The sequence below is a fragment of the Pogona vitticeps genome, chromosome 4 (genome assembly GCF_051106095.1).
Source record: "Pogona vitticeps strain Pit_001003342236 chromosome 4, PviZW2.1, whole genome shotgun sequence".
NCBI lineage: Eukaryota > Metazoa > Chordata > Lepidosauria > Squamata > Agamidae > Pogona > Pogona vitticeps.
The window spans coordinates 203,565,487-203,592,982 of NC_135786.1; the positions used below are offsets into that span (position 1 = coordinate 203,565,487).

At 38.6% G+C, this 27,496-nt stretch overlaps 1 protein-coding gene across 7 annotated transcripts in view; it reads right to left on the minus strand.

The window, feature by feature from the left end:
* Nucleotides 1–27,496, minus strand: part of STAU2 (staufen double-stranded RNA binding protein 2) — a 200,551-nt gene that overhangs the window by 104,979 nt on the left and 68,076 nt on the right. For 6 of the 7 annotated variants that reach the window (XM_072999042.2, XM_020812817.3, XM_020812833.3 and 3 more), the window contains 3 exons: nt 22,995–23,132; nt 12,908–13,039; nt 6,454–6,514 (listed from right to left, as the gene is read on the minus strand). In XM_072999042.2, coding sequence (XP_072855143.2) covers nt 6,454–6,514; nt 12,908–13,039; nt 22,995–23,132 — 331 coding nt within the window. The remainder of the gene's footprint in view (nt 1–6,453; nt 6,515–12,907; nt 13,040–22,994; nt 23,133–27,496) is intronic. The other variant, XM_072999043.2, reaches the window with a different exon arrangement.

Consider the following 27,496-nt stretch of genomic DNA (forward strand, 5'->3'; position numbering starts at 1 on the left):
CCCAGATGAAGCTGTGGAAATAATCAAAAAGTACAGCACATAACTGTGCACTTCACAGGCCACAAATAAAACAAGTATATCTAACCTTCACAAATAAAAAAGCAAGCATAAGCATAAATTAGTAAACCACATTATAATTAATTATGTATGGTATCATTTGATGTATGCTAGGAAGACAATAAAATACAAAAGATAGTATCTCTGCCCAGCAGATCTGAATTGAACATACAGAAAACATAAGGAAGACATTTTATTCAATATTGAAATGACGAGTTATTATCCACTGAAAATTCACAAGTGTTAAATTAGCCACAGGAGGGCTCCACTAACATTCCCTGTCATTGGATCAAAAGAAACATATGGAGACATACAAGAGAGAATTCACAGAATTTTTCAGCACAAGGTCTATAAATGTAAAACAAATGTGTTTCTCATTTCAGACAAAAGCCAGCAAGTACACAGAATTTCATAAATATCTGCCTTATTTTTGCTTATCCAAAAGTATTAGCAACAATCAAGTAAATAAATATCTTCTGAAAATACCATTATATTATTTTTTCCTCATACATCGACAATGTATTTCTAGGAGACTTTGGCAAATGGAAGTTAAAATATTTTTGAGACTGTTCAATAAGCAGAAAAATCCCTATATTCACACAAACGTGGGGGGAAATGCTTTGTCATGAATATCTGTTTTTCTCCATGCTTATTCTCCTTTGTTCCTTAGGAGTTCAGTTGTTCCTGCTGGTTATTCACCACCTGAAATCATAATCATCTGTTTGTGACGTCACAATTAGTTACTGTGAAAATGATTAGTGTGTCACAAACAGATGATTATGATTTCAGATGGTGAACAAACAGCAGGAGCAGATGGACTCCTAAGGAACAAAGTTCCTGATTTCATGCAGAAGTCCAAAGTAATAAATGAGTTAGTGAAGAAAAAGAAGTGTTTTCAAATAAAGGATTTTCCATGGTTTTTGGTTTTCACATGGTCATTTCAGATGTAGAAAGAGTTTAGTTCTAACTGATATACAGAAAGCACATACCTGTATTTACTCTACGAATTTGGTGAACTATATTCATCTGCTGTTGCAAAAGCTCATACACACTTGATATTTATAAGAGGTATCTCATTTTTTGAATAAGAGTATTTTGAACATGGGCTGTTTTCTGTGATGCTTTAACTACCATCAAGGCTAAACAAAACTGAATGGTTCAGTATTACACACGTGACACTAAATAAGCAAGTGATGTAAAATTATCAAATTATTTTATGACCTCTTTGTCGATAACTGAACTTCCCAATGCATCAGTAGAAACTCTATGTTATAAGAAATCTTGTGGTGTCAGAATATCATAGGAAACACCACCACTATTAATGTTTTTGAGGACATTTTCAGATGGTATTTAAATATGGAAGTTGGACCATTTTACAGAACCATTGGAAGGTCTGTAAAATTCATTTTCATAGATGGCCAACGCCTTTTGCAGATTAACTCTATGAGAAAATCCTTAGAGAAGAGAACTGGGCAACTGTGGATGACCTGCCCAAAGAGACTGTAAGTGCTACATTCCTTCAAGATATTCTGGGGTTATGTTTTATTACCAAGATAATATCTATGGCATTCTTTCCTATTCCCATTTCTGGTCCTTTAATGCACTGCCACATATCACATTAATATGGAATGGAGATAAGTTGCAGCAAAAGCTTCACCTACTTTTTGTTTTTGTTTCGGTAATGGTATAAGAACAGGGCTAGAAAAAAAAGGTTCTTTTATCTACATACAAGCACTGTATCTGGACTGATTTTAGTTAGAAATGTCGTACAAAACCTCTGTGAAAGAAGAACTGAAAAATAAAGTGAATGCTTAATATAGCAGCAGACAGCCTTGTTCCACATAGTCCTTAAACTGGTTTGTCTAGCTGAAAAAACCATCCTTGGACAGAGAATAGGCCTATCCAGCCCACTATTCTGTTCCTACAGTGGCCAAACAGAGTCTTGTGGACCAACCAGATGCACAGCATTAATGCTGTCTTTATGTTCCAGTTCATGTTCCCTAGCATCTGGTATTCAGAGGTGAACTACTTCTGATACTGGGAAGAAATATGTGATGGCCAACTTTTGTTGTTAAGCCAATCCCCAAGATGAGTGCCATCTTTTTCAGTCACAAAACTACTTTTGTTTGGTCTGGCTGGTGGTAATGTTAAGAATGCTAAGTCCTGCTGCATCAGATACCCACCTCCTTATTTGTGTAGAAAGCCTCAAAAGATACAGAACTTTGATTATCTAGGGCAGTGATGGCGAACCTTTTTGAGCCCAAGTGCCCAAACTGAAAAAACAAACAAACACAACTCGGCAGGCGGCGGTGGCAGAAGTGGCAGCAGAAGGGGGAATCCCAGGCATGGAGGTGCCTCCAGACCCCACTCCGGATCTGCTTCCATTCGTGCCCAATTTTGCCACTGTCTATAGGTTGGCCAGCTCACCACCGCCAGCTGCTCCAGATCCCGGCCTGCTGCCCGTCAGGGTGCTAGCACCACGGCTGCAGCTGCCTCCTCAGGTTTGGCTGTCAGGGGTAACAATCCAGCAACTTATGGCTCGCATGCCCACAAAGATGGCTCTGAGTGCCAGCTGTGGCACCCTTGCCATAGGTTCACCATCTCTCATCTAGGGCAATGATTATGATTCCCAACCTTGGGTAAACCAGGTGTTCTTGGACTGCAACTTCTAGAAACCTCAGCTAACACAACCAGTGGTGAAGGCTTCTGGGAGTTGCAATCCAAGAATGCCTGGCTTATCCATGGCTGGGAACCACAGATTGAAGGCAACAGCTTTATATGATGTATGCAGGAAAGGATTAGCGTGGAAGTGTGAGAAGATTTAATCTGAATTCCTTCCCCCCCCCCCTTGCTGTGGAAGGCACCAGTGCAAAAAGGGACAGTCTCCTACAGGTAGTCAGTCTATAAGACTGAGGACTCTGAAAATCAGGGCTTCTGATTACACGGAAGGTGTCCATATGTACAGCAGACTCTGCTCTTCAGACTCCACTTTCCATGTGGGAGACTAACAACAGAGGTGGGAGATACTAGCTCTCACCATCCTCATGTATTCAAGATTAGCTCTCTTCTGAACATCTGACCAAAGCATACAAAGGGAAACACATATCAGAGTCTATGAATGAAGAAAGGACAATTTATCCTTTTCCTAACCACTAGTTTTCTTCCTAATCACTCTCCCTTGGCATCTGTTGGTCAGGTTTCTTTCTGTTGGGCTCTTGGATTTAAAAAAAAATGACCTGGGATGATTAGTTGCTAAAGAGAATCAGTAGGTTAGCACCTTCCTCCTGCCCACAATTAATCTCCTGAAAATATTCATCCCCATATATTACCCAGAAAACATCTATGGAAAGACATATTTCTTTGAGTTTTTACACCAATTAAAGAATTCAAAAGGCTTCTATGTGAAAAACAAAATCCATTTACAGGAATTGACTGTTGGAGGATTTATATGCTTTTCCTCATGTACTCTGTTCTATGCCCATACAGAAACCATTAATTTTAAAACATTATTATTTAAAAATATTGAAGTTATTTGCTGACATGTACTGGGTTGATTCTTGCTCTAAAATGGCTCTTGTATTTGTTTGTTTGATTGATTTATATGCTGCCTTTCCACCGGTAAGGGAACCCAAGGCAGCTCACAATATTAAAAAAAAATAGAACTTAAAACATAATAAGTTAAACATTAACAAACAATTAAACTATATACCAATTAAAGTACAATTAAATAAGTAAAAGCAAGTAAGCATTAAAATAAGTGACTCTAAGAAGGCATTCAGGGATTCAGTCATGACTGTTAAAAGCCTCCCTGAAGAGATAAGTCTTCAGCAGTGGGCAGAAGGATAAAACGGTGGGGGGCAGCCTGACCTGCTGAGGGAGAGGATTCCATAATCTGGGAGCTGCCAAAGAGAAGGCCTTCTCTTGCCTATGCCGACAATGGGACCGATAGGAGAACCTCCTTTGATAATCTCAAACACGGAGAAGGCTCATATAGATATGTCTAGTTCTAATGTTACGGGTACATGGAAACTGCTCTTCTGTATTCCACAAAATCAGCTTCTACAGGTGTAGAGAATAGGAAACTAGAGCACAGTCTTATCAGCTACTATTAATATCAACTCAGGAGCCTACATTTCAAGGGTGCCTTTCAAGTTTAGCAGTCTGAAGTGTTTGAGGGTAGTGGGGCAACCTCTGCATAGCAAAGGTACTGCTGCAGTATGTCAAGAAAGACTACTGGATGAAAAGGGTGAAGCAATAAATCTTTAAGAGGGTCAAACATAACCACAAAAATGAGGAAGTTCAAGTGAGGGTAAAACAATGACAAAGGGAATTTAAGGGAAGCAGGAAGAAGTCTACACCTGAGATTAGAGGAAAAGATGGCAAAGTCTGGGGACAGAGTGATAGAGAAGGAGAAAAATTAGCAAGATATTTGTCAGAAAACAGAACTTTTGTAAATACTTTTTCAAACAAATCCAGATGCTCAGTCCCTCAGTTCTTAAAAATATAAGGCTGATTGACTAACTTAGGTATCATTGATTTAAGGTGTTGTACTCTTAAGTTATGATGCAATTTGGATTCCACACATAAGTTCCAGCAAACATTTAACAGTTTGTTATGCATCTCAAAATGCATATATTGGCAAATGAAAAATTTTCCCAAGACATTTGCCCAATTCATGGACTAAACCCAAAAGCAACATCTAATTTCTCAGTGTGGTGATGACATTGGTATATCCACATTGATTTGGAAAAAGGCAAGATCATTCTGTCAATGGTCTCACAATTTCCGCGATGTTAATCTATTCCATTGAAATCGCTGTCTTGTGAAAACACTGTCTTGCGAAAAGCGTTTCCCCACTGGAATGCATTGAAATCCGTTTAATGTATTCCAATGGGGAAAATAGTCGTCTTGCGAAAATTGCCCCTAGCGAAGCCATTTTGAGAAGTGCCAATCAGCTGTTAAAATCGCTGTCTTGCGAAGCATCGGTTCCGAAAACAATCATTTTGCGAGTCGCGGACCTAGCTGTTAAAATTGTCGTCTTGCAAAGCATCGGTCCAGAAAAAAAGTCTTACAAAGCATGGACCAAAACATCGTCCAGCAAAAATCACCCATAGGAAAGACTGTTTTGCGAAACGCTATAGCGATTGCAAAAATTCATCGTCATGAGGATTCGTCATTTTGCGAGGTCATCGTCTAGCAGGGCACAACTGTAGATATTATGCCTGTTCAGTTTCAGCAATAGCTATTTACAAGAACAGGTATGTTGGATCAGAACAGGTTTACATAGTCCAGTATTTTCTCCCTACAAAAACTTATCAGATGCCTAAGGGAAGCCCAAAAACAAGATGCAACTATAGTAGCACACCAATATCGAACATCGAAAGGACAATTAAAAAAAATCAGAACAATCATGAATACTTACTAATAACTGAAAATAAGAGTCTTGTGGCATTTTAAAGGCTGACTGATTTCATTTGGTATAAACATTCGCCAACTACAACTTAATTCGTCAAACGCAGCTGATGAAAACTTACACCAATAAAAATTGTTAGTCTTTAAGATGACGCAAGACAATGTAGCTTTTGCTGCAACAGTCTAACATTTATTTAGAGGACCTTTGTCTAACATTTATTTTTATTTATTTAAAATATTTTCTCCCTACCTTTCTCTTTAAAAGGCAGTTTACATCATTAAAAGACAATATTTAAAGTGAAAAACAGTAAGTATACAAATACTAAAAAGGATCAAGCAAATAACTCATACACAAAAACAGTAAATAAAAGCAACACCAAAAAACACATTCAAAGCAGTAAGGCTCAGCAATCCATTAGAAAACCCCAAACAGGCAGCTAGTCACTGAGGAAAAGCTTGTGGAGATAAAGGGCTTTGTCTGCTTACAGAAGGACAGCAAAGATGGGGCCACAGCCTGGCCTCCTCTGGGATGGTGTTCTAACATTTGGGAGCAGCAACAAAGAAGGTCTTCCTCTGTGTCTCACGACCACCTGCCCTGCTCCCACTAAAATTATTATAATCATCACTGGTATCTCCAGAGGATCTAAAACTCTCTTCGTGATATGTACTCAGTCAGACATTATCCTATGTTCAGGCTGTTAACCACAGAGCAAAAGCAATAAATAAATATATTAAATTAAACAAAAAACTGGGCATTTGACATGTTCAGAAGTACCATTTAACAAACAGGTTGCTGTCTTTTTTTATGAGACTGTACATTTATATGATCATATATAGATATATATCAGAAAAATTAAAATTTACCTGTTTGATTCTGAATAACCAACATTATTAACAATAATCTAAAAACAGTGATTTTAGATTAATAAAAATCAGAATAGAAATAAAACTAAAAATTGATGTGAATACAGAAGTGGCACTTACTGTTATTTGATGGTTCAGGAAATGCAACATTTTGGCCACTCCAATCCTTCATCTCTCCTGACTGACAAAGATAAAGAAGAACACAGATGGGATAAAATGAAAGGGCTGCAATGTTTATTCAATAGGAAAAGTTTAAAGTACAAAGGATCGAAACCTATTCAATTATTCTTACCATTCACTTGGCCTACGTATAATTAAAATATAAATATGATGTTCTTCAAAATTTTACAATATGCTACAAATATTGACCAGAATCCAGTTGGCACAGTTGTGTCTTGCACCTCTGATGACATCATCAATTGCAGTCCAGCCACAACCATTCCAAGGGAATTAAAAGCTTTCTATTCACTCCTTCCCATCAGATCATCCCTGCTGCCAGGAAAGAGGGCAGTAATTTCCCATCTTTAAATCATTCCATTACCCAAAGGTCTCCTAGGATGAAGGGGACCTCTAGGGATCCCCAGAACGTTGTGGTGGGGGGACAGGAAGCTTTAATTACCTCTCCTTTTGAATGGCTGCTGCATGGCTATGGCATCATCAGAATTGATGGCCTAACTTGTGCATTTCTAGCCACCAAAACATAATTATATCAGTTGCTATATTAAAAACCATTTGAAAACATATCAATTAACATTAAAAATTACAAGTAATAATAAGAAAGTTCAGCAAATTCTCCGGCAAATTGTCCTTAACAATCAATCAGATCTGCGTAAATAAGAAAATATGTATGCTAGAGGAATGACATCAGAGGTGACCAAACCAGCTTCCTTTGGCAGTGGATTCCATAGCATGGGAGTGGCCACCAAAATGTTGCTCTCCCAGGGAAGTTTCTAATCTGCACGTAGATGCTACAGGGCAGAGGTCCCCAGTCCGCTATCCACGGCCTGGTGCTGGTCTGTGGCCTGAGCCGGACTGGGTTGCGGACACAAACCTCCCGCTCTCCCCACACACACTCACCCCGACACAGCTGATTTGTGCATGTGCATGAGTGCCGGGGGTGCCCCCCATTCCCAGCTGGTCCTCGGGGTGAAAAAGGTTGGGGAACCCTGCTATAGCGCAGCCATACTAAGACCCAATCAGACATAGGCTGAGAGAACACAAAATCATAAGAAGGCTCATTCTGGATCAGGAAAAAGGTACATCTAACCTAGCATTTTGGTTCAAAATTGGGAAAGGAGAACGACAAAGCTTTATATTGTCTCCTTGCTTATTTAACTTATGTGCAGAATACATCATGCGAAAGACCGGACTGGAGGAACCCCAAGCCGGAATTAAGACTGCCGGAAGAAATATCAACAACCTCTGATATGCAGATGATACCACTCTGATGGCAGAAAGTGAGGAGGAATTAAGGAATCTCTTAATGAGGGTGAAAGAGCAGAGCGCAAAAAGATGTCTGAAGCTCAACATAAAAAACCTAAGATCATGGCCACTGGTCCCATCACCTCCTGGCAAATAGACAAGGAAGATATGGAAGCAGTGAGAGATTTTACTTTCTTGGGCTCCATGATCACTGCAGATGGTGACAGCAGCCATGAAAGTAAAAGACACCTGCTTCTTGGGAAGAAAGCGATGACAAACCTAGATGGCATCTTAAAAAGCAGAGACATCACCTTGTCGACAAAGGTCCACATAGTAAAAGCTATGGTTTTTCCAGTAGCGATACATGGAAGTGAGAGCTGGACCATAAAGAAGTCTGACCACTGAAGAAATGATGCTTTTGAATTGTGGTGCTGGAGGAGACTCTTGAGAGTCCCCGGGACTGCAAAGAGAACAAACCTATCCATTTTGAAGGAAATCAACCCTGAGTGCTCACTGGAAGGATAGATCCTGAAGCTGAGGCTCCAATACAGTGGTGCCTTGCTTAACGATTTTAATTGGTGCAAAAAAAAAAACATCACTATGGGAAAACGTCGCTAAGCGAAACACGTTTTTCCCATAGAGATGCATTGAAAACCGGATAATCTGTTCCAATGGGAACGGATTGCCGTCCTTAAGCGAAAATCGCCATAGGAAACATAGCTAAGTGAAACGCGGTTCCCCAACTGAAATGCATTGAAACCTATTCAATGCATCTCAATGGGGGAAAACAATTACAACAAATTCAAAAAGAGTCAGAACAAAGTCAAATTAGTTTAACAAAGGGTTTATTAAGTGCACTTATGATATCAAGCATTCAAAACTTTTTAAAAACATTTCTAAACATTTAAAAGACAGCCAACGAGGCTGTCAAAACCATCGTTAAGCGAAACAGGGGGAGCCAAACTGTCATCGCTATGCGAAGCAAGGTCCCAAACATCGCTATGCGAAAATCGCCCATAGGAAACATCGTTAAACGGAGCGCAAGATCACTCCGGAAAACTAATCGTTAAGCGATTACATCGCTAAACGAAGCAATCGCTATGCGAGGCACCACTGTACTTTGGCCATCTCATGAGAAGAGAAGACTCCTTGGAAAAGACCCTAATGTTGGGAATGTGTGAAGGCAAGCGGAGAAGGGGGTGAGAGAGGACAAGACAGGTGGACAATGTCACCGAAGCTACCAACATGAATTTGACCAAACTCCGGGATTCAGTGAAAGACAGGAAGGCCTGTCATGCTCTGGTCCATGGGTCACGAAGAGTCGGACATGACTTAACGACTAAACAGAAAGAACCTAGCATTGTATTTCCAATAGTGGCCAACAAAACGTCTCTGGCAAGCCTAAAATGGTAGTCACTCCCTCTTAATGTTACCTACCAGCTACTGATACTCAAAGGGAAAATGCCTCAGAAAGTGTGGTTTATATGTGTCCCTCATTCTACTGTAAAACTAGCAACTGACAGACTTCTAAATCAACTGGACTAATCCCTTTTTAAAGCTATCCAAGCTATGAGCAATCACCATTATCTTGTAAGAACAGATTTCATAAATCAATTATGCACTCTTTGAAGAAGTATAGCTTATTGTCTGCCAATCAGTTTCACTGGATGACTCTCCCTTGCAGTATTTGTGCTGTTTCTGAAGATAGTTTTGATGTTTTTTTAAATGCTTTTATGATGTTCCTGTATTTTGTTATTTTTTACAAACCAACTCGGTTGTTTTTACAGAAAAGATGCATACAAATAAATAAATAGCTTTACAAGAAAGGGCAGAAAATGCATGTCTGTCGTCCCACTCATTGCCATGTGTAAAAAGTAAAAAGTCCATGCCTTTTTTCAGAGTATCTGATAAAAAAGCTTTTAATTCGATAAATCTGTGCCCATTATGAGAATAATCAGAAAGCAATTTTTAAATGTATGGCTTTCCATATGAATATGTATAAAAACTACAGATGGCATACACTTTCCTAAAAGAGGCATTGCATCTTTTCCCCCCACATGTAGCATCTTCCCTAAGTTTTAGAAAAACTGCTTTTTGTTGTTTATTCGTTAAGTCATGTCCGACTCTTTGTGACCCCATGGACCAGAGCATGCCAGGCCCTCCTGTCTTCCACTGCCTCCCAGAGTTTGGTCAAATTCATGTTGGTAGCTTCGATGACACTGTCCATCCATCTCGTCCTCTGTTGTCCCGTTCTCCTCGTGCCTTCACACTTTCCCAACATTAGGGACTTTTCCAGGGAGTCTTCTCTTCTCATGAGATGGCACCACTGTATTGGAGCCTCAGCTTCAGGATCTGTCCTTCCAGTGAGCATTCAGGGTTGATTTCCTTCAAAATGGATAGGTTTGTTCTCCTTACTATCCAGGGGATTCTGAAGAGTCTCCTCCAGCACCACAATTCAAAAGCATCAATTCTTCGGTGGTCAGCCTTCTTTATGGTCCAGCTCTCACTTCCATACATCACTACTGGAAAAACCATAGCTTTGACTATGCGGACCTTTGTCAGCAAGGTGATGTCTCTGCTTTTTAAGATGCTGTCAAGGTTTGTCATCGCTTTCCTCCCAAGAAGCAGGCATCTTTTAATGTGCAACTGATTACTCAACTTGTGCAATCCCTTGTTGTGCAACATAATGGCCAGCACACTTATGCCAGCGAAAGTTTACATTATTCTGTCACAAACATGATACTGGCCATTGATTGACTTCAAATCATTTGATCATGTGACAGAAACAAACTTATAGAGTAGCTATAGTAAATTTGCTGAGAAGCTGTTCAATACTGGTAGTAGAACATTTTATTTACTTCAAGATGTTTCAAGATTATCTTCATTACTAGCTCTTGGGAAAAGCAACACACTACACTGCCAGAAGGTTTCCATTCCGAAGTCAATATAAACACTTTCAGAACCAGGGTACTAGATACTAGACTACACAGGAAAAGAGCAGTAGCTTAGTTGTAGAACAATGCTTTTCATGAAAAAGCCCCCATGTTTGCTCTCCAGTATCTCTAAGTAACACTGTGATAGACCTATCTGAAACCTCTTAGAGTCAGTCACCCTAGACAACACTTTGGTAAATGGATTAATGCTGTAACACAGAGATGGAGACCAAATTAGTGCCCCACTTCAACCTCACCATGGTCTGTAGCAACATGTAATTTATTTATTTATATTTATTTTATTTATTGCATTTATACCCCGCCCATCTAGTCAACTGACTACTCTGGGTGGCTTCCAACAAATATAATAACAATAGTAAAATATAGCAACATTTAAACATGAGTAATAGAGTCATTCAAGATGGAAAGAAATAGGGGAAAAATCAAATAATAGCTGAGAGGAAGGCCTGCCTAAACATCCAAGTTTTCAATTGGTTTTAATTGATTGGGGGGGGGTTATTGCAGGACCCCTGCAAGTCCCCCAAAGTTGACAATTCTTGGCAAAAAAAGTTGGGGAGAACTTCAGCCTTATTGTGCCCTGGGTATGTGACAGCCACAAGAACGTCCCAGCATGAGAATTGCATGACTTCCACCTCAGATATAAGGCAACATTCTACATTCCTGGTTTGTGGTGTTTTGTTTTCTTTTGGTTTTGGGGAAGGTTAACAGAACACACCAGTCATAAATTTCAGCAACAGAAGTGATTCTAGGTACAGTGGTGCCTCGCTTAACGAGTGCACCGTATAGCGAAGAATCCGTATAGCGATCGCTTTTTGGGGATCGCTATACGGAGCTGCCCCAATCGCCGCACTTGCTTTGCGACGATTGGGGCGTCCGGCAGCCATTTTGGAGCCGCCGAACAGCTGTTCGACGGCTCCAAAATGGCCACCGGATGACCCGAAATGGCCCCGTCAGTGTTTTCGCGACCTCGGTAAGCAAGGGGAGGGCGCGAAAACACTGACAGGGGGCCATTTCGGGTCATCCGGCGGCCATTTTGGAGCCACCGAACAGCTGTTCGGCAGCTCCAAAGTGGCCGCCGGACCAGCGAAAACATCGCTGGGGGGGTAAATTTTGGCGCCTATTGGAACGCATTAAACTAAGTTTAATGTGTTCCAATAGGCTTTTCCTGCCCCGTATAGCGATGTTTTCGCATAGCGAAGGTTAATCCGGAACGGATTAACCTCGCTATGCAGGGCACCACTGTACTTACTAACAAGGTATCTCTTATAACGCAAGATGCTTTCTCAATTGAGAGTGGAAGTGCTGGGTCTTCAGCTGTATCTTAACCTATTGTACTGATTCATTAATTGTGTCCTGACTTAATATCTCTGACTCCCCCGCCCCCCATCCATTTTAGAGTAAAAATTTTATAATGAGAAATGTGGCACATTTAGTTAATCTTTTTACTGGTCATGAATACAACAGATTATATGCTACTAGAACATCTACAGCTGCTCAGAGTATATCAATGCTGTAGGATACTGCTCTAGCAGAACATGGGAATAAATTTTGGCATATGGATGGCAAAGAGACAGTGAAAGCATCACCTGAAACAGGCCACCCTATATTCTATATGCTACACTACTTAAAACAATGAGGCTGGAGCTGGTAAAGAGTTTACTGAATTTATTTACTGAACTCCTCAGTCCTGCAAAAATAAGGAGACTCCATCTAATTTAGTTATATTGTAACAGATTGTGTACATGTGGTATTATTATTGCTACTTTATGCTACTTTTCACTGTATTACATGCTATAGTTACATTGGATATACCCACTGGTCAGTGACTGTAATAAAGCTCATTCATCACCTGAAAACAGTTTTTTCAAAGCTACAAATAAATAAGCACGCTACAATACTGAGACTGATACAGGACATATGAACCCAAAGTAAAATAATAAATACTGATCAAATAATCACAGAGATTTAAAAATCAAGAAGTATATGTTCTGAAAACTTTCCTCAATAGAATCCAGCCATTGCTTCCCAAATATGTCTGGAGTGCTGCATCACCAGACTAAACATAGAACAAATAACTTTGCAATTAGCAGTTCTGTTTATAGCTACAGAACTATACATATGCAGAATTTTAAATTCTAAAAAACAAAAAACCCCAAAAATTGAGACATTATAAAATAATGAAAGATTCAAATCTTTACCTTTTCTATCTGCTCTTGAAATGGAGAAGAAGCTTTATAGCCAAGTTGTAGCAACATAGCTTCAGCTGCATTTCTTTTTGCTATCTTCTTGTTTGGGCCTGTTCCTGTTGTAACTTCATTTCCCACTTTGACCTAGCAAAAGGCATCAATAATTTGAACATGACAATTTAAAGACACACCTGGAATAATTCTGGGAATCCTTTCGTTTTTTGGAGCTGAACCACAAGGCAATGACATCTGAAAATTATTTTTCTAAAGTTTTGCACCTGGAGTCATTTGTTATGCAATTGTATAATTTCCAATTCTGGTTCACAGATAGCTTAAAATCAAGAAAGAAGCCATAAAATTGCAGTGTGTGCACAGAGGAGGAAAGGAAAGAAAGAATAAAATAATATTAGGATATACAAAACAAGCTCTGATGTTTTTAATCGAACACATGTATCTGAAATTGCCAAAATGGCTGGAATTCCTCTAAGAAGCATGCCTGTGTGCGCTCAACTCTGCCCTGATTCCTCCTTTCTGAGCATCAACAACAATCGTTTTCACCCCTTTGATTCCAGTTGTGATGGAACCCTGCATGGCAGGGGAGAATTGTGTGCAAGCGGGGGCAAAGTCCCACGCACAAGGAGCAGAGCCCAACCCACCAGGGACGAAAATTAGAGGGAATGTCAACTAGAATCTCATTGGATCTCCTATGATGGTCATTTTCCTGCTTTAAATCCCTCCCTCCTCCTTCCCTAGCTCCTGAAGACTGTCCCAGAACAAGGGGAATCCTTGGGGATACCCAGAGACGGGGGGCATATTGGAAGATTTCAGTTTCCTGAAACTGTCACAACTTACGACATCACCAGAGATCCTCAGCATAACTTACACTGACAGGATTCTGGCTAATTCTTTTTCCCACTGAGCCTATGTGGCATGTCATTCAAGTCTTAACTGTGAACAAAATAAATCTTTATTCCATTTCCTCTTTAGGTGCAAAGTTAAATATCAAGGAGTGCCTATAACCTTGTTCAGACTTGATACTTTTTCTCCACCTAAATAAAAGACACGTGATGCCCTTCCTTCTTCACCATAAGAAAACTAGGGTACTAATTCATGTAGGAATCCTGTTTGAACAAAGAAGGTTCCCCACTTCAGATGTTCTCCCTTCAACTTGTAGAAGATTGCAAATAAGAGAGAGGATGGGACTTCCCAGCATGCTCTGTCAAGTGAATGGGGAAACATACTGTAATGCTTGAAGAGGGCTGATTCAAATATCTCTCTCAGACTGCCTATGAATCTTTCTTTCTTTCTTTCTTTCTTTCTTTTACCACCCATCTAGCCGAGGCTCCTCTGGGTGGTTCACAACATAATCAGACAATAAGATAGTACTAGGTAAAATAAAATCAACATATAAACATCATAAAATAAAAACAGTAATTAAACTATTACATAATTAACAATTAAACATAAGAACTCTGCCATTTGTACTGCAACTGTGAAAGTGTTTACTCGGACACTTATGAAAATAAGAGGAAAATTATCCAGTATATCTATTCAGAACGTATTTTAAGTTGATGTGTGCTCCCCAAAAGGCAAAGTCTGCAAGAAAATGGACAATATTTCATCAGTGTATAATAGTTCTATATTTTTTACATTTAAAAAAATTAGAAATAATTGTCCAATTATTAAATAAAACTGAGTATCTAGGATAGGTAGTACATAAAATAATGTATTTTATTTATACAATAATGTACAATATAACAAAAAAAAACCCTGGGGAAAAAAAACTGAAATGTGCATGTAATCGAACACATCCTCTAGTCAGGACCTTTTAAGAAAATGTATTTTTAGAATATTAAGACTGCAAACCTATAAAAATATATCTATGAATAATTGTGTTGTCCTGAAATCAATAGGGCTAATGTCTGAGTAAGCACTTTCACAGTTGCAGTAAAAATGAAATACTGTAATATGTTTAAAATACATATATAATGAGGTGAAAATTCATTGCATGATACACAGAATACTATTTCTCTAACCTGTAAAGATAGTTTAGGTATTATTGTAACCTCTATCAGGGATTAGAGGTCTGACTACAAAGAAAGAGCTTTCTGAAATTAACTTGGGAACAGAACAGCAACTAATGTCATCAGAGGTTTTTGTCTGTTTATCTAACGGTCAGCATAAGTAATTGGATCCATTTCATCACATCTAAACTTGCTTTCGTGTGACAGATAAAAATGAACATATTATCTCTAGATACTTTACTTCCACATTCAACTGAAACAAATGAAAACAAGATTTAAGTACTTTATACAAAAGACATTTTGCTTTGATTACTTTTTGAAGACCATAATAAATCTACTGGGATGTTGTTTCTGTCTAGTATGACACCATTTTAGTGTGAACATTTTGAAAACAGCATCGTATGTTTCAGACAGAAGCATTTATTTATAGCTATTAAAAATAAGGGAGATAAAATTAAAATGATCCAACTGAAATAAAATATTTTTAAGCTTTGTTGATTGTAACAAAAGAATTTCAAACACATGCTTAAGTTTCACAGTGAAATTGAAAAAAACTTCAAAATGCTAAGGTTGGCGTAGATCATGTACTTGATTGAGATTCACTTTATTCATAGCACACAGTTGCGTATTCTGATTTTGCTTAAATAATTACAGGAGTAGAAACTTTCATTAACCTTACTGGAAGGCAGCATATGAGGAGAGGAGGCTTATCGCTTCATTTGCTCTATGACAGCTATAATAGAAATAGCCCCATCTCATTTCGCACCTGTGTGTCTTAGAGACTTAAAAGCACCTTAATGTTGCCAGCCCTAATGACAGAATAGTATTTGTTTCTCCTAAATGATACTTTTCACAATGGTCTTAATAATAATGGGCTTGGATCCTATCCAATGCTCTGCCAACAGGAGTTTCTTCTCACTGAGCACTTGTAATGGTGTCTGTGTGTGTGTGCGTGTGTGTGTGTGTGACTGAGTTGTCCTCTTACTTACTGTACCATGTACTTGCAAAAACCTGTCCCACAAGGAACTGTGTGGGTATGAATAGACAATACAGAAGAATACAGAGGAGTGGGAAACATCAATAGTGGGAAACACTAATAATCCGCTCTCCCAATCTTCCTCCAAAAGAAGCTTCTACTAAATCTGAGTTCCTTCCATGGAAAGAAAGAGGTCTTTAATCTGCAGAAGAGAACTCAGAATCCATCCTATGATTATTAACAGACTGACTAAAAACAATAGTGCTATAGAAAAACCTTATATATGATTATGTTTCTGAGATACTATCATTCTGTACATTAAAAAAGTGTGATGGCATAAGGAAAACAAAATCAGAAGTAAAAATAGCTTTGAAAGTTTGTGCTTACAGTTTTCAGCCTTATTTATTTATCTTAAGGATCTAATCTTATTTAGACTAGCCAGTGAAGACAAAGTGGCTGGGAGTTACTGCTGAGTAAATACGTTAACGTTGGCTTTTAAAATATTTGGGAACAGTGAATTCTATTCCTGGCACTGATGTACAGTACATTAAACTCACTAAAATTCATCAGTAAAAATGTATCTTTTTAACAAAGATGGCATAGCTGAAAAAATAGATAAATAAATGAAGAGCAGGAGGGACATGGTAAAGATAACAAAATAAGTAGGTCAAACACAACAAAAGAAACAAAAACCCAAAGTAAACACTTTGGAGAATGAATAAGGAAACACAAATCTGTTCAAAGCTCATTAATTATGTGGGTCAGGGATAAGAAAGTGTTGACTCATGGTCCCTCTGAACCCTTTGAACCCTTTCCTGCTAAATCCACAAAGTTATCTCCAGAATTCTTATTAATGGTTCCACTAGCTTTTGCTCATCTCTGGAGAAAATCAAAGGTTACAACAACCCTCCCTAATCTGATACAATGGACTACAGTTTCGATTTTTCCCAGCCAACACAACCATCTGCTAAATTAAAATATCCAGGCCACAGCCTTACATTAAGAGTGGCACAGCACAAAAGTGTTGCTGCTTCTTTGAAGATGTTTGACAGGTTTGGGCTAAACCTGGAGAGAATTGTTAAATGCAGTTTTGAGCATACCAATAAGTATATATCAGGATCATTACTGTAAAGAGCAGCAAAGCATGAATGTATCCAGCTGAGTAAGTTGTGACAGCTGTGGGAACAATCCCAGGATTGGTCAACCATGGGATAAAGCTAGCTGACCAAGCACACACAATCTGTGGTGTAGTAGGTTGGTGTTGCTGTTTGTGTGGTCGTGGGGAGCTGTCATCATGTTGCCATGCTGGAGGAAGCTGTATCTTCGTGCTGTGTGCTGAAGAGGAACTCTGGCTACCTGGACAGAATGTATGGTATATGACTACTGAACTAATTTACTGGACTTTGACTCTGATTTATGCACTAAACTCTGTGGAAACTGCTGTGCAAGACATTGGGACTGGAAGCAAGGACTAAGCTGTATATATCTGTATATATCCTGTAAATAATACAACTATTCTGCTATCAACACTGATTTGGTGCTTGACATCTTCATATCTCAGGGAAGCTCTATTGCTTACCACTTCCTGGTATATCCTGGAAATACCACAACTCTGTCAATGTTTATGAGCCCAGGGCCCAGGTACACGCCCAAGAAGCTACCAGAGAGTTTGCTGACCTGAGTGAATCCAGAAAGAAGAGCCAAGAAGTGTTCAAGCAGCAGAAGTGAGTAAAAACAGCTTTGTCTACAGTCTGTGAAAATAGCAAGTGAGATTCTAAAGTCTGGACTGAGTATTAAGAAGCTAAATGGAGATAACTACTCCACTTGGCAGCAGAAGGTCCAGTTACTTCTCCAAAAAGAGTCATTGTGGGACATTGTTGAGAATCCACCAGCTGTGCTAGATGATGAAAAGAAGGCACAGAATTCTAAAGCACTTGCAATAATAGGGTTGACTCTAGAAGACCGTCTCCTAATCCATTTTAGAGGCCAAACTTCTGCAAAGCAGGCATGGGAGGATCTGAGGGGACTCTTTGTAAGAGTCAGCATTGGAAGCCAAATCCAAATTGCAAGAAGGCTATTCTGTACAAGATTGCAAACTGGTGGAGATATGCTGCAACATTTAGAGCTAATGAAAACAATGATAATGGACTTAAGAGAGAAAAATATAACATTTACAGAGCTGCAGGAAGCTTTCATAATTCTCTCTTCACTAGACAAAACATATGACCAATTTGTGTCTATTTTAGAGGTACTTCCACAAGCTAAGCTGACAGTACTGAGTGTAACCAATAGGCTTCTGGAGGAGGAGCAGAAAAGAAAAGATAACTTGCAACTACGTGACTCCAAACCCTCTAATTTAAGAAGCAAGTCAAATTAAGGAGGAGGAGGTCACAGCTGCGAATATCCAACCTGGGAGGCAATGTTTTGCCTGTGGTTCCAGACGACATCTGATTAAAAGTTGTAAATTTAAGAAGGAAAGAAAACAACCATGACGTGATAGATGGATCCAACCAGACAGAGACTATTTATAACACAGAACACCACAATGAAGAATGGATTGTTGACTCAGGGGCAACAGCTAACATGTGTAAAGATAAGAAGCTAATATTTAATTTTCAGGCAGTATTTAACCAGCAAATATTTTTGGCTGATGGTGTAAGTGCCAAAATTATGGGCAAAGGTAAAGTAAAATTACCATGTTTAACACAGCCAATTGATGAATTATATGTGCCAAAGCTAAAACATAATTTACTATCAGTTAGCTCATTAGCAAAAGAGGATTTACTAGCACATTCTATAGGAGTAAATGTGTAATCACTGGAGAAAATAATGAAAAGCTGAATTGCTATATTAGAAACAATCTATACAGATTGAACAGTGTAAAGGCTAATAATGTCTATGAGAATGTATGTCCTCATAAGGATTGTATTCACTTGTGGCATTGAGATTAGGACATGCAAACTATACAACATTGCATAAGACTATAGAGAACTCAACTGGAGTGAATATAAGGCAGTGGGATAAGTACATAAACTGCCAAGCCTGTCAATAAGCTAAAAGTAAATGTGCTCCTGCCAAGAAACACAGTAACATAAAAGTTGACAACATATTAGACCTAGTATCAATAGATTTAATAGGGCCTAAACGTGCATCTTTAGGAGGAGCAAAGTACATTATCTCAATCCAAGATCAGAAGTCTAGATTCGGGTTCTGTTACTTGATTAAGGATAAAAGCTCAACACACATTGAATTTGAGAAATGGTTGAGATTTGTGGAGAGAAAGACAGTCAGAAAAGTAAAGCAGATACAGACAGATAATGGGACTGAATTTACAAATGCTAAATTCCAGTCAATATTGAGAAAGCATCGAATAACTCATAGGAAATCTGCACCTTACACTCCAACACAGAACGCCTTCACTGAGAGAAGAGGTCAAACACTTCAAAACATGGCTGAGGCTATGATAAGAGGAAGTAAGCTTCCAGAATATTACTGGGGCAAGGCAATTCTTTGCACAAATTTTTATTTAAATATACTTTGGCACAGTGATATTAATGATATACCATATACTATCTGGACAGGAAGAAAACCAAATTTAAAATTTCTACATGTATTTGGGTCACCTGCATGGGTGCATATACCTAAGGAGACCAGGAGAAAGGATGATAGGAAGGCTAAGCTAATGTATTTTTTGGGTTACCAACAAAATAGAAAAGCTTACAGATTTGGTTTACCCAATAAAAACAAAGTAATCATTAGCAGCAGTGCAACATTTAATGAGCATGCTTACTGGGACAGGATAAGTTTGCCACTAGGAACTATCATCCACGCACCAGAATTGCAGGAGAATGGAGAAAGTGATGATGAGGAAAGCTCACAGCCAGAACAGGTAATCAAGAAAGAGTCTGAACCTGTTGAAACATAGCCAGATAGTGAAATTCCTTCTATATCAGAGGAGAGGGAAACTCCTGAGGAGGAGAGAGTTTTGCCTAGGAGATCAGCAAGGGAACATAGACCACCAGAGAGATACAAACCAGAGACTTATTATTGTTTAAATGTAGCTGAACCTGAAACATACGAAGATATTTGCAGGATGCCAAAGGTAGAGCAAGAAAAATGGAAGGAAGCATTAGAGAAGGAGTTAAATTCTCTAAAACAGTTAAAGGTATATGAAGAAATTGAGGAACCTGCTGACAATAAAATTATTGGGTACAGGTGGATATTTAAAAAGAAAGTTGATGCTAATGGTAATTTGAGGTACAGGGCAAGATTAGTTGCAAAAGGTTACTCTTAGACTTCTACTGATTATGATCAGGTGTTTGCACCAGCTCTGAGGCCAGAAACCTTGAGATTTGTCTTAACATATGCAGCCAAACACTACTTAGTTTCAAGGCATATTGACATAGAAACAGCTTACCTGTATGCAGATTTGCAGCACACTATATACATGAAGATGCCACCTAGCATAGAGAAAAAAGGTAAATGTTGGCTACTAAAAAAGAGTTTGTATGGTTTGAGGCAGAGTGGATATGAGTGGAATCAGCATTTAACTAAAACACTCAAAGGAAATGGATTTTTACAAGGCAAAGCAGATCCATGTTTATTTATCAAAAGGGAAGAGCAAACTATCATACTGGTATTTGTAGACGACATTGCAATATTTACTAAGGATGAGAAAACTGCCAATGATATAATTAAAATGCTAAAGAAAAACTATAATCTAAGGGACTTGGGTGAAATTAGAAACTACGTAGGAGTGGAGATAAAGAGAAATGAGAAAGGATTTAAAATATCTCAGAGAAATAAAATTCTGAAGCTGTTGATGCAATACAATATGGAAAATTGCAAGGGTGCTATTACTCATATGACTGTGGAATTTGAAAGAGAAAATGTAACAGGTCCTGAATGTGATAGTGATATGTATAGATCACTGATAGGTAGTCTGTTGTACATAAGTAGATGGTCTAGACCTGATATAACTATTGCAGTACATCTAGTATCTAGAAATGCGAGCAAGCCAAATGAGAGACACTGGCAAGCTGCAAAAAGGGTGATAAGATATTTAAAAGAGACTCAAAACAAGGAATTATATCTAGAACCCAAGGGAGAGTTGACCATAACAGCATATGCAGATGTAAATTATGGGAATGACATAGTGACAAGAAGGTCTACATCAGGAATGACTGTTCATTTAGGTGAAAGCATAGTTAACTGGAAGACAGCAAGACAGAAATTTATATCACTTTCATCTGCTGAATCTGAATATGCAGCACTATCTGAACTTTGTACAGACCTTGTATTCTACAAACAATTAGCTCAGGATCTAGGAATGGATTTAAAAGGTCCAATAGCTGTAAATGTGGATAACCAGGCTGTAATACAAATGGCAACGTCTTAAAATGTGTAAAGCAGGTCTAAACACCCAGACATACGTTACCAGAATGTTACGCAAAGTATAGAGAATGGTCTGATCAAACTGATTTATTGTGAAACTGAGACGAATGTTGCTGACAGCTTAACTAAGGTATTGGGACCCACAAAACATGAGAGAGCATGTAACATGTTGGGAATGAAATGAAATGTGTAAATGTACTGTAATGTAAAAGTAAAAAACAATGTATATATATGTAAGCCAAACTGAATTTAACAATTGGAGGAGATTGACAGGTTTGGGCTAAACCTGGAGAGAATTGTTAAATGCAGTTTTGAGCATAGCAATAAGTATATATCAGGATCATTACTGTAAAGAGTAGCAAAGCATGAATGTATCCAGCTGAGTAAGTTGTGACAGCTATGGGAACAATCCCAGGATTGGTCAACCATGGGATAAAGCTAGCTGACCAAGCACATGCAATCTGTGGTGTAGTGGTGGTGTAGGTTGGTGTTGCTGTTCGTGTGGTCGTGGAGAGCTGTCATCGTGTTGCTGTGCTGGAGGAAGCTGTATCTTCGTGCTGTGTGCTGAAGAGGAACTCTGGCTACCTGGACAGAATGTATGGTATATGACTACTGAACTAATTTACTGGACTTTGACTCTGATTTATGCACTAAACTCTGTGGAAACTGCTGTGCAAGACATTGGGACTGGAAGCAAGGACTAAGCTGTATATAACCTGTAAATAATACAACTATTCTGCTATCAACACTGATTTGGTGCTTGGCGTCTTCATATCTCAGGGAAGCTCTATTGGTTAGCGCTTCCTGGTGTATCCTGGAAATACTGCAACTCTGTCAATGTTGGCCTATTCTAGTGCCTGCAGCTGCCCTTCCTCTGGTCAATCACTGGTTTCGGAGAAGGCACAGAGGTGTGTCCAGAAGAACAAAGAAGTAGATGTCCCTTTACAACAGCTTTGAAAAGATAAAATTGCTTGCACTACGGGGCATTATGGAAGCATGGTGCCACTAGTGGATCATGGTCCAACTCTTAATATTATGGCCATTATGTTATTGCTGGAAGAGAAGGCCATAGCAATCAAGGAAAAGAGAGAATATTTTACAGATTCCCAGCTGGATGAATACTTGCAGCTGAGAAAATTGACATCTTAATTTTTTGCCAGTTGCACACTTATTCAGAAAAGGCCTATTGCCTTTATCTTAAAGTGTCTACACATGTAATAAGGAAAGCACAACAGCCCTACCCTTTCCATCTTTGCTTTCAACACATGAAAGTGATAGCACTCTCTGTGTAGGAGAGGAAAAAGGGATGTGTGTGCTTTATTTGTGCAGATTCTCCATGTGAGAAAGCATTAAAAATTGAAAGCAGGCTTCAGACTCATGTGCAGACCTTACATAGTAGAGCAGCCTTCCCTCTTTAGATTGTGGCTTTGCATCTTTAAAGTAGCAAGGGGTGATGGGGCTAGCATATTGCTTTCATCATGCCTGGAGCACATATGCTTTAAGAAAAGGTAAATATGGCTAGAAACACATATACCCTGATATTACTGCTCACACCATCAATTTATATAGGAAAGAAAAGTCAAACAGGTAGCTTAAATGGGTTTAAAGAACATTTAAGAGCACTATCCTTTGAATACTCCTTCCTTCTCGTTCTTTGGTTTGAAAAAATTATACATAGTAATCTGAACTAAAAAACTGGAAGTACCTGCATAACAAATTCTCGACGACGAGGCACTCCTCTTTCTGAAATAAGAAGATATTCTGGTTCTTTCTCTCGTGTGGCTTGCTGAATTTGAGCCAGACGGCTAATAGGATTCATTCCTTGACCATACTCTGGACCAGTCTAAAGTGAATGATAAACAAGACAAGGATGTTTATTATCAAGTATTGATTCATGAGTACAGTTTCAAAATATGATTCTTTACTATGACAGCCTTGCACTAGTTCTACTTCCAACACTAAATGTTTGCATCAAAGGTGAAACTCCTGAAGAAATTCAGATACCAAAAAATATAACAACAAGGGACAGCTACACCTCATCCCGCTTATGCATTCAACTACCTTTTTAAAATAAGAATTCTACTCCAATAATCATTTTGGTCTCAAAATGTCCTTTTTTTGTGGCATGGCAATAATACAAGAGGGCACTTTGCTGAGATAAAATATAATATATAAGAGGTAGTTTTACACGTAAACAGTAAATCCTATTTCATAATTTATATATATGATTCTGAGGTTAATAGAAGAGAAAAAACAAACAAGATAAATGTAAAATTCAGATATTCTTATATATATAAGAAAAGGCTCTGCCTCACACTGTCAGGTGTGTCCTATAACTATGGCACTGATGTTGCACCGTCAAGTCAATTCTGTTTTATGGCAACCCTTTTCACGGTTTTCTAGATAGAGGGTATTCAGAAATCATTTACCATTTCCTTTTTCTGAGGGCATCTTGGGACTGTGCAGCTACCCCAAGGCCACACGGCTTGGCTCTTTTGGGATACACAGTGGGGAACTGAACTCCCAATCTGTAGCTCCCCAGCCAAATGTCTATCCAACTGAGTCCAAATACCTTTCCCACTGAGTTATCCAGCCAACTACAATGTTGGTACATCATTGGAATAAACCCAAAAATCTATGCAACTGGCAAGGCAGGAAGCAGAGAATCGAAGTAAAGTGAGATAAAAAGAGCTTCTGTGTAGGTCAAGCATCAGTTAGAATCTAAGGTAAGTCTGGTCACAGTCTTGACTAAAGAGCTGAAGAAGTAATGACATTAAGCCAATGTTGTTGTTGTTTAGTCGTTACGTTGTGTCTGACTCTTTGTGACCCCATGGACCAGAGCATGCCAGGCCCTCCTGTCTTCTACACCAATGTAAGAGGGAGCTATTCATCCTTGGTGTTTGGCAGTTACCATCACTTACTGAATAGTTTCATGCAGCCTTTGGACTGGATGAACTGTAAGGTGGTTCCCTTGTGCAGCATGATGGCTTAAGGAGTAAGATTCACTCACACACACACGCACAAACAAACAAACATATGCACACATACACAAATCTTCAGGATCTGAATGGATATGTTCCATAATCTCACCTCCTCCTCCTCCTTTTAGAAGTCCTAATATAAACTGGTATAGAATATATACAGAATAGACTTTCAGAGTAAATTCTCATGGCTACCTTTCGCATTCAACATTTCCCAGCTCTCCAGCAACATCAGTAACTTCTTTGATCCTGTATTTTTATCCATTTCTATTTTTTTATTTATGACTACTATGAATGGTTCAGACTCCTTTGAACAGGGAACCTACTCTTCTGACACACTTTGTTCATCTACATCCTTGCAGGAATTCTGTGAGTGTGGTGAATTTTACTGGATCATTTATGCAGACAGGAAAAGAGAAAGGTCAGAGAGATTAGATTTCCTAACATTACACAACAAGACAAGATTGAAAGATAGGCTGACACCCATCCCTCCACCCCTGGACAGCCTATATAAAACATCTCCCCATGACAAATTAAGTGTAAGGAAAATGCTTGCTTAGAGCAGATAACTATCAACACTGATAGCATCAAAGTGGGTGCTGGGAATAGCATGAGTGGGGAGATTAAGAAACACATTAATTTATCTGATACGACATGGGTTTGGGTCATAGGCTGCTACAGTAAGAGAGAATTTATAAATGAAGAATAAAAGAAGCTTGCATACAGAAGTAAGGTTTCAGGACTGGTTTGCAAGGCAGCTATGACACAGTAGTTTAATTTAAGCGAGTCATTCGCTTAAAAAAATTTACGCGAGTCATTCATTCAAAATTTATTGTGCTTGGTTATAGGCAATTCTTCCATTTAACAAGTGCAGAATACAGATTGCACTAAAGCACGTACACACTGTTTTCGTAAAAGGGGTTACCTTATGGAAAATGCAAATCATAAATATGATTGAGGTTTAGATAAAGAATACTGTATGTAAGTAAAAGAGCAAGAATCCCACATATATTAGCCAATATCTTTATGGCTCAAGCAATAAATTTATTAATACAGTATATTTATTAGAAATGCCTTACAACCTTTTCATGTGTACTATATAAACAACAATTTGAAGAATAATTCATTCCATTAATGTCAGTAACGTAAGCTTACATCCAAGTATTTCAAGATAAACTATTCTGTTTTGTTGATAGGATTGCCCTATTCACTGGGGCTTGCAAACTGGGTAACTAAGTTAAAAAAATCTACATTTTGAAAGAACCTGCTTTGCTTTGCATTACTGAATGTGAATTAACAAGGTGCAAGGAAACATCACTCATGCTCAAATAGTTTTAACTGCTTTACTAGATAATCATTTTCCCCCTGAAAACCCCCCACCAACCCCAATAAAATAAAATAAGGGAAGGGAGGGACACAAAGCCTGCTGCAGAGATGAGAGGCTAATGAGATGGTTTTTACGATACTGAGCCTAAGTGATAATGTATCGCAGGGAATGGCATCTGGCCGACTTATACAACACCTGAGTTTCATCAGATTTAATGCAGATAAGTCTAATTCTAGGCCTCTCCCCTCCATTTCAGAAGGAACTTTGGATGAATACACAAATCAGGACCAGCCCAAGATTGAAACTCATGAATCCTAGAAGCAGCAATAAATCCACTGCCACCAGGAATAAACACTCCATTTAAGAAACTTGAGCTCACAGGAATTTAGGAGGTTCAGAAAGAAGTTTCATTAGAGCCCTGCAAAGCACGCTAATATCCAGTAACAGAAAAAACAGTTTTGATGGATGGTTGGGTTACAATTCAGTAAGCTCTTATGGACATGATAATTATAAGGCAACCAGGAACTGAAATGTCAACGAATTCTTCAGAATCAAAGTCATAGAAGACAACCTACTTTAAAGTGTGAGCAAAGAAATCATAAAATCCATGGAAAGTTCAGATATTTAAAGTCCATCTTTGATTAAGTATTTTTAAAATTTTGAACTAAGTCTGGATCTCTTTCACACCCAAAATGACTGTTCTCTAAGACACTGTAAATGAGTAAATGATCTTTCAGAATAACATTTTAAAATGCAATTACTATCAATACATAAACACATTTTTGTCTTCTCTTCATCCTAGATTTGTGCCTTCTACAATATATAAGGCAGGTACTGCTATTTTTCATCCAGCTCTATCAGTAATTATGAGGAATGACCAGAGTGCAATGGTGAAGCATACACTTTGCATACAGAACCTAAATTCAGTCTACAGTTATCTCCTCTGTGTGTGTGTGTGTGTGTGTGTGTGTGTGTGTGTGTGTGTGTGTGTGTGTGTGTGTGTGTGTGTGTGTGTGTGTGTGTGTTTCAACTCCCATCAGCCCCACTAGCATGTAGAATGGTCAGTGATGCTACAATTAGTAGTCAAAAATTTTATAGGGCACAAAGCTGAGCAACACAACAATAAGTGATGTAAGAAACCTCCATCTGATCTGGCATATGGAAAGTCTCTTTGAACAATCAACTGGAAATAGAAACACGTTCCCAGGTCTGACCTATCACATGGCAAACAACAGCAGAAGATTCCTGAAAAATTCATTTATGAACATGTTTGTCCACTGCTTTACAGAACCAGCAGTATCACAACTCTTCTTTTGTCACTGCTGACTTGGCAGTGCAGCATGTACCAGTTTCAAAGAACAAAAGATAGCCCAATATAAATTAGAGCTTTTGCCAGTATAAAATATTCTTATGACTCAAGTCCCATAGAACAGAGGCAAAAGAGGTACATTTACATCACTGAAACACAACTATATGTTCAGCCACACTTGGTGAAGGAAGCCAGCTTTTCCCTGGTTCTATATGGTCTATTAGATATGGCCGGTCAAAAGAGCTAGAAAGAAACTTAACCCATCAGGTGAGTGCAATGCAATAATAATCTCAGGTACCCAAAGAAGTAGCAAGGTTAATTTGTCTTAGCATGCTGGCAAAAACAAACAAACCTAAGGCAAATTTTACACTGAAATAACAGTTTTATTCCAGTGTATACTTTGACAGATCGAAATCCACTTTTCTTTCTTTCTTTTCTTTTGCCAAGGTACAGATGACATTGACATAATCATCATCATCATGACACTGCAATTCCAGGGGATTCCACAGTTGAAAATAAAGAATTGGAAAAACTTACAAAATATAGATACTTAACAATCAAAACATTTTGATCATGCCAATGGTGAAACA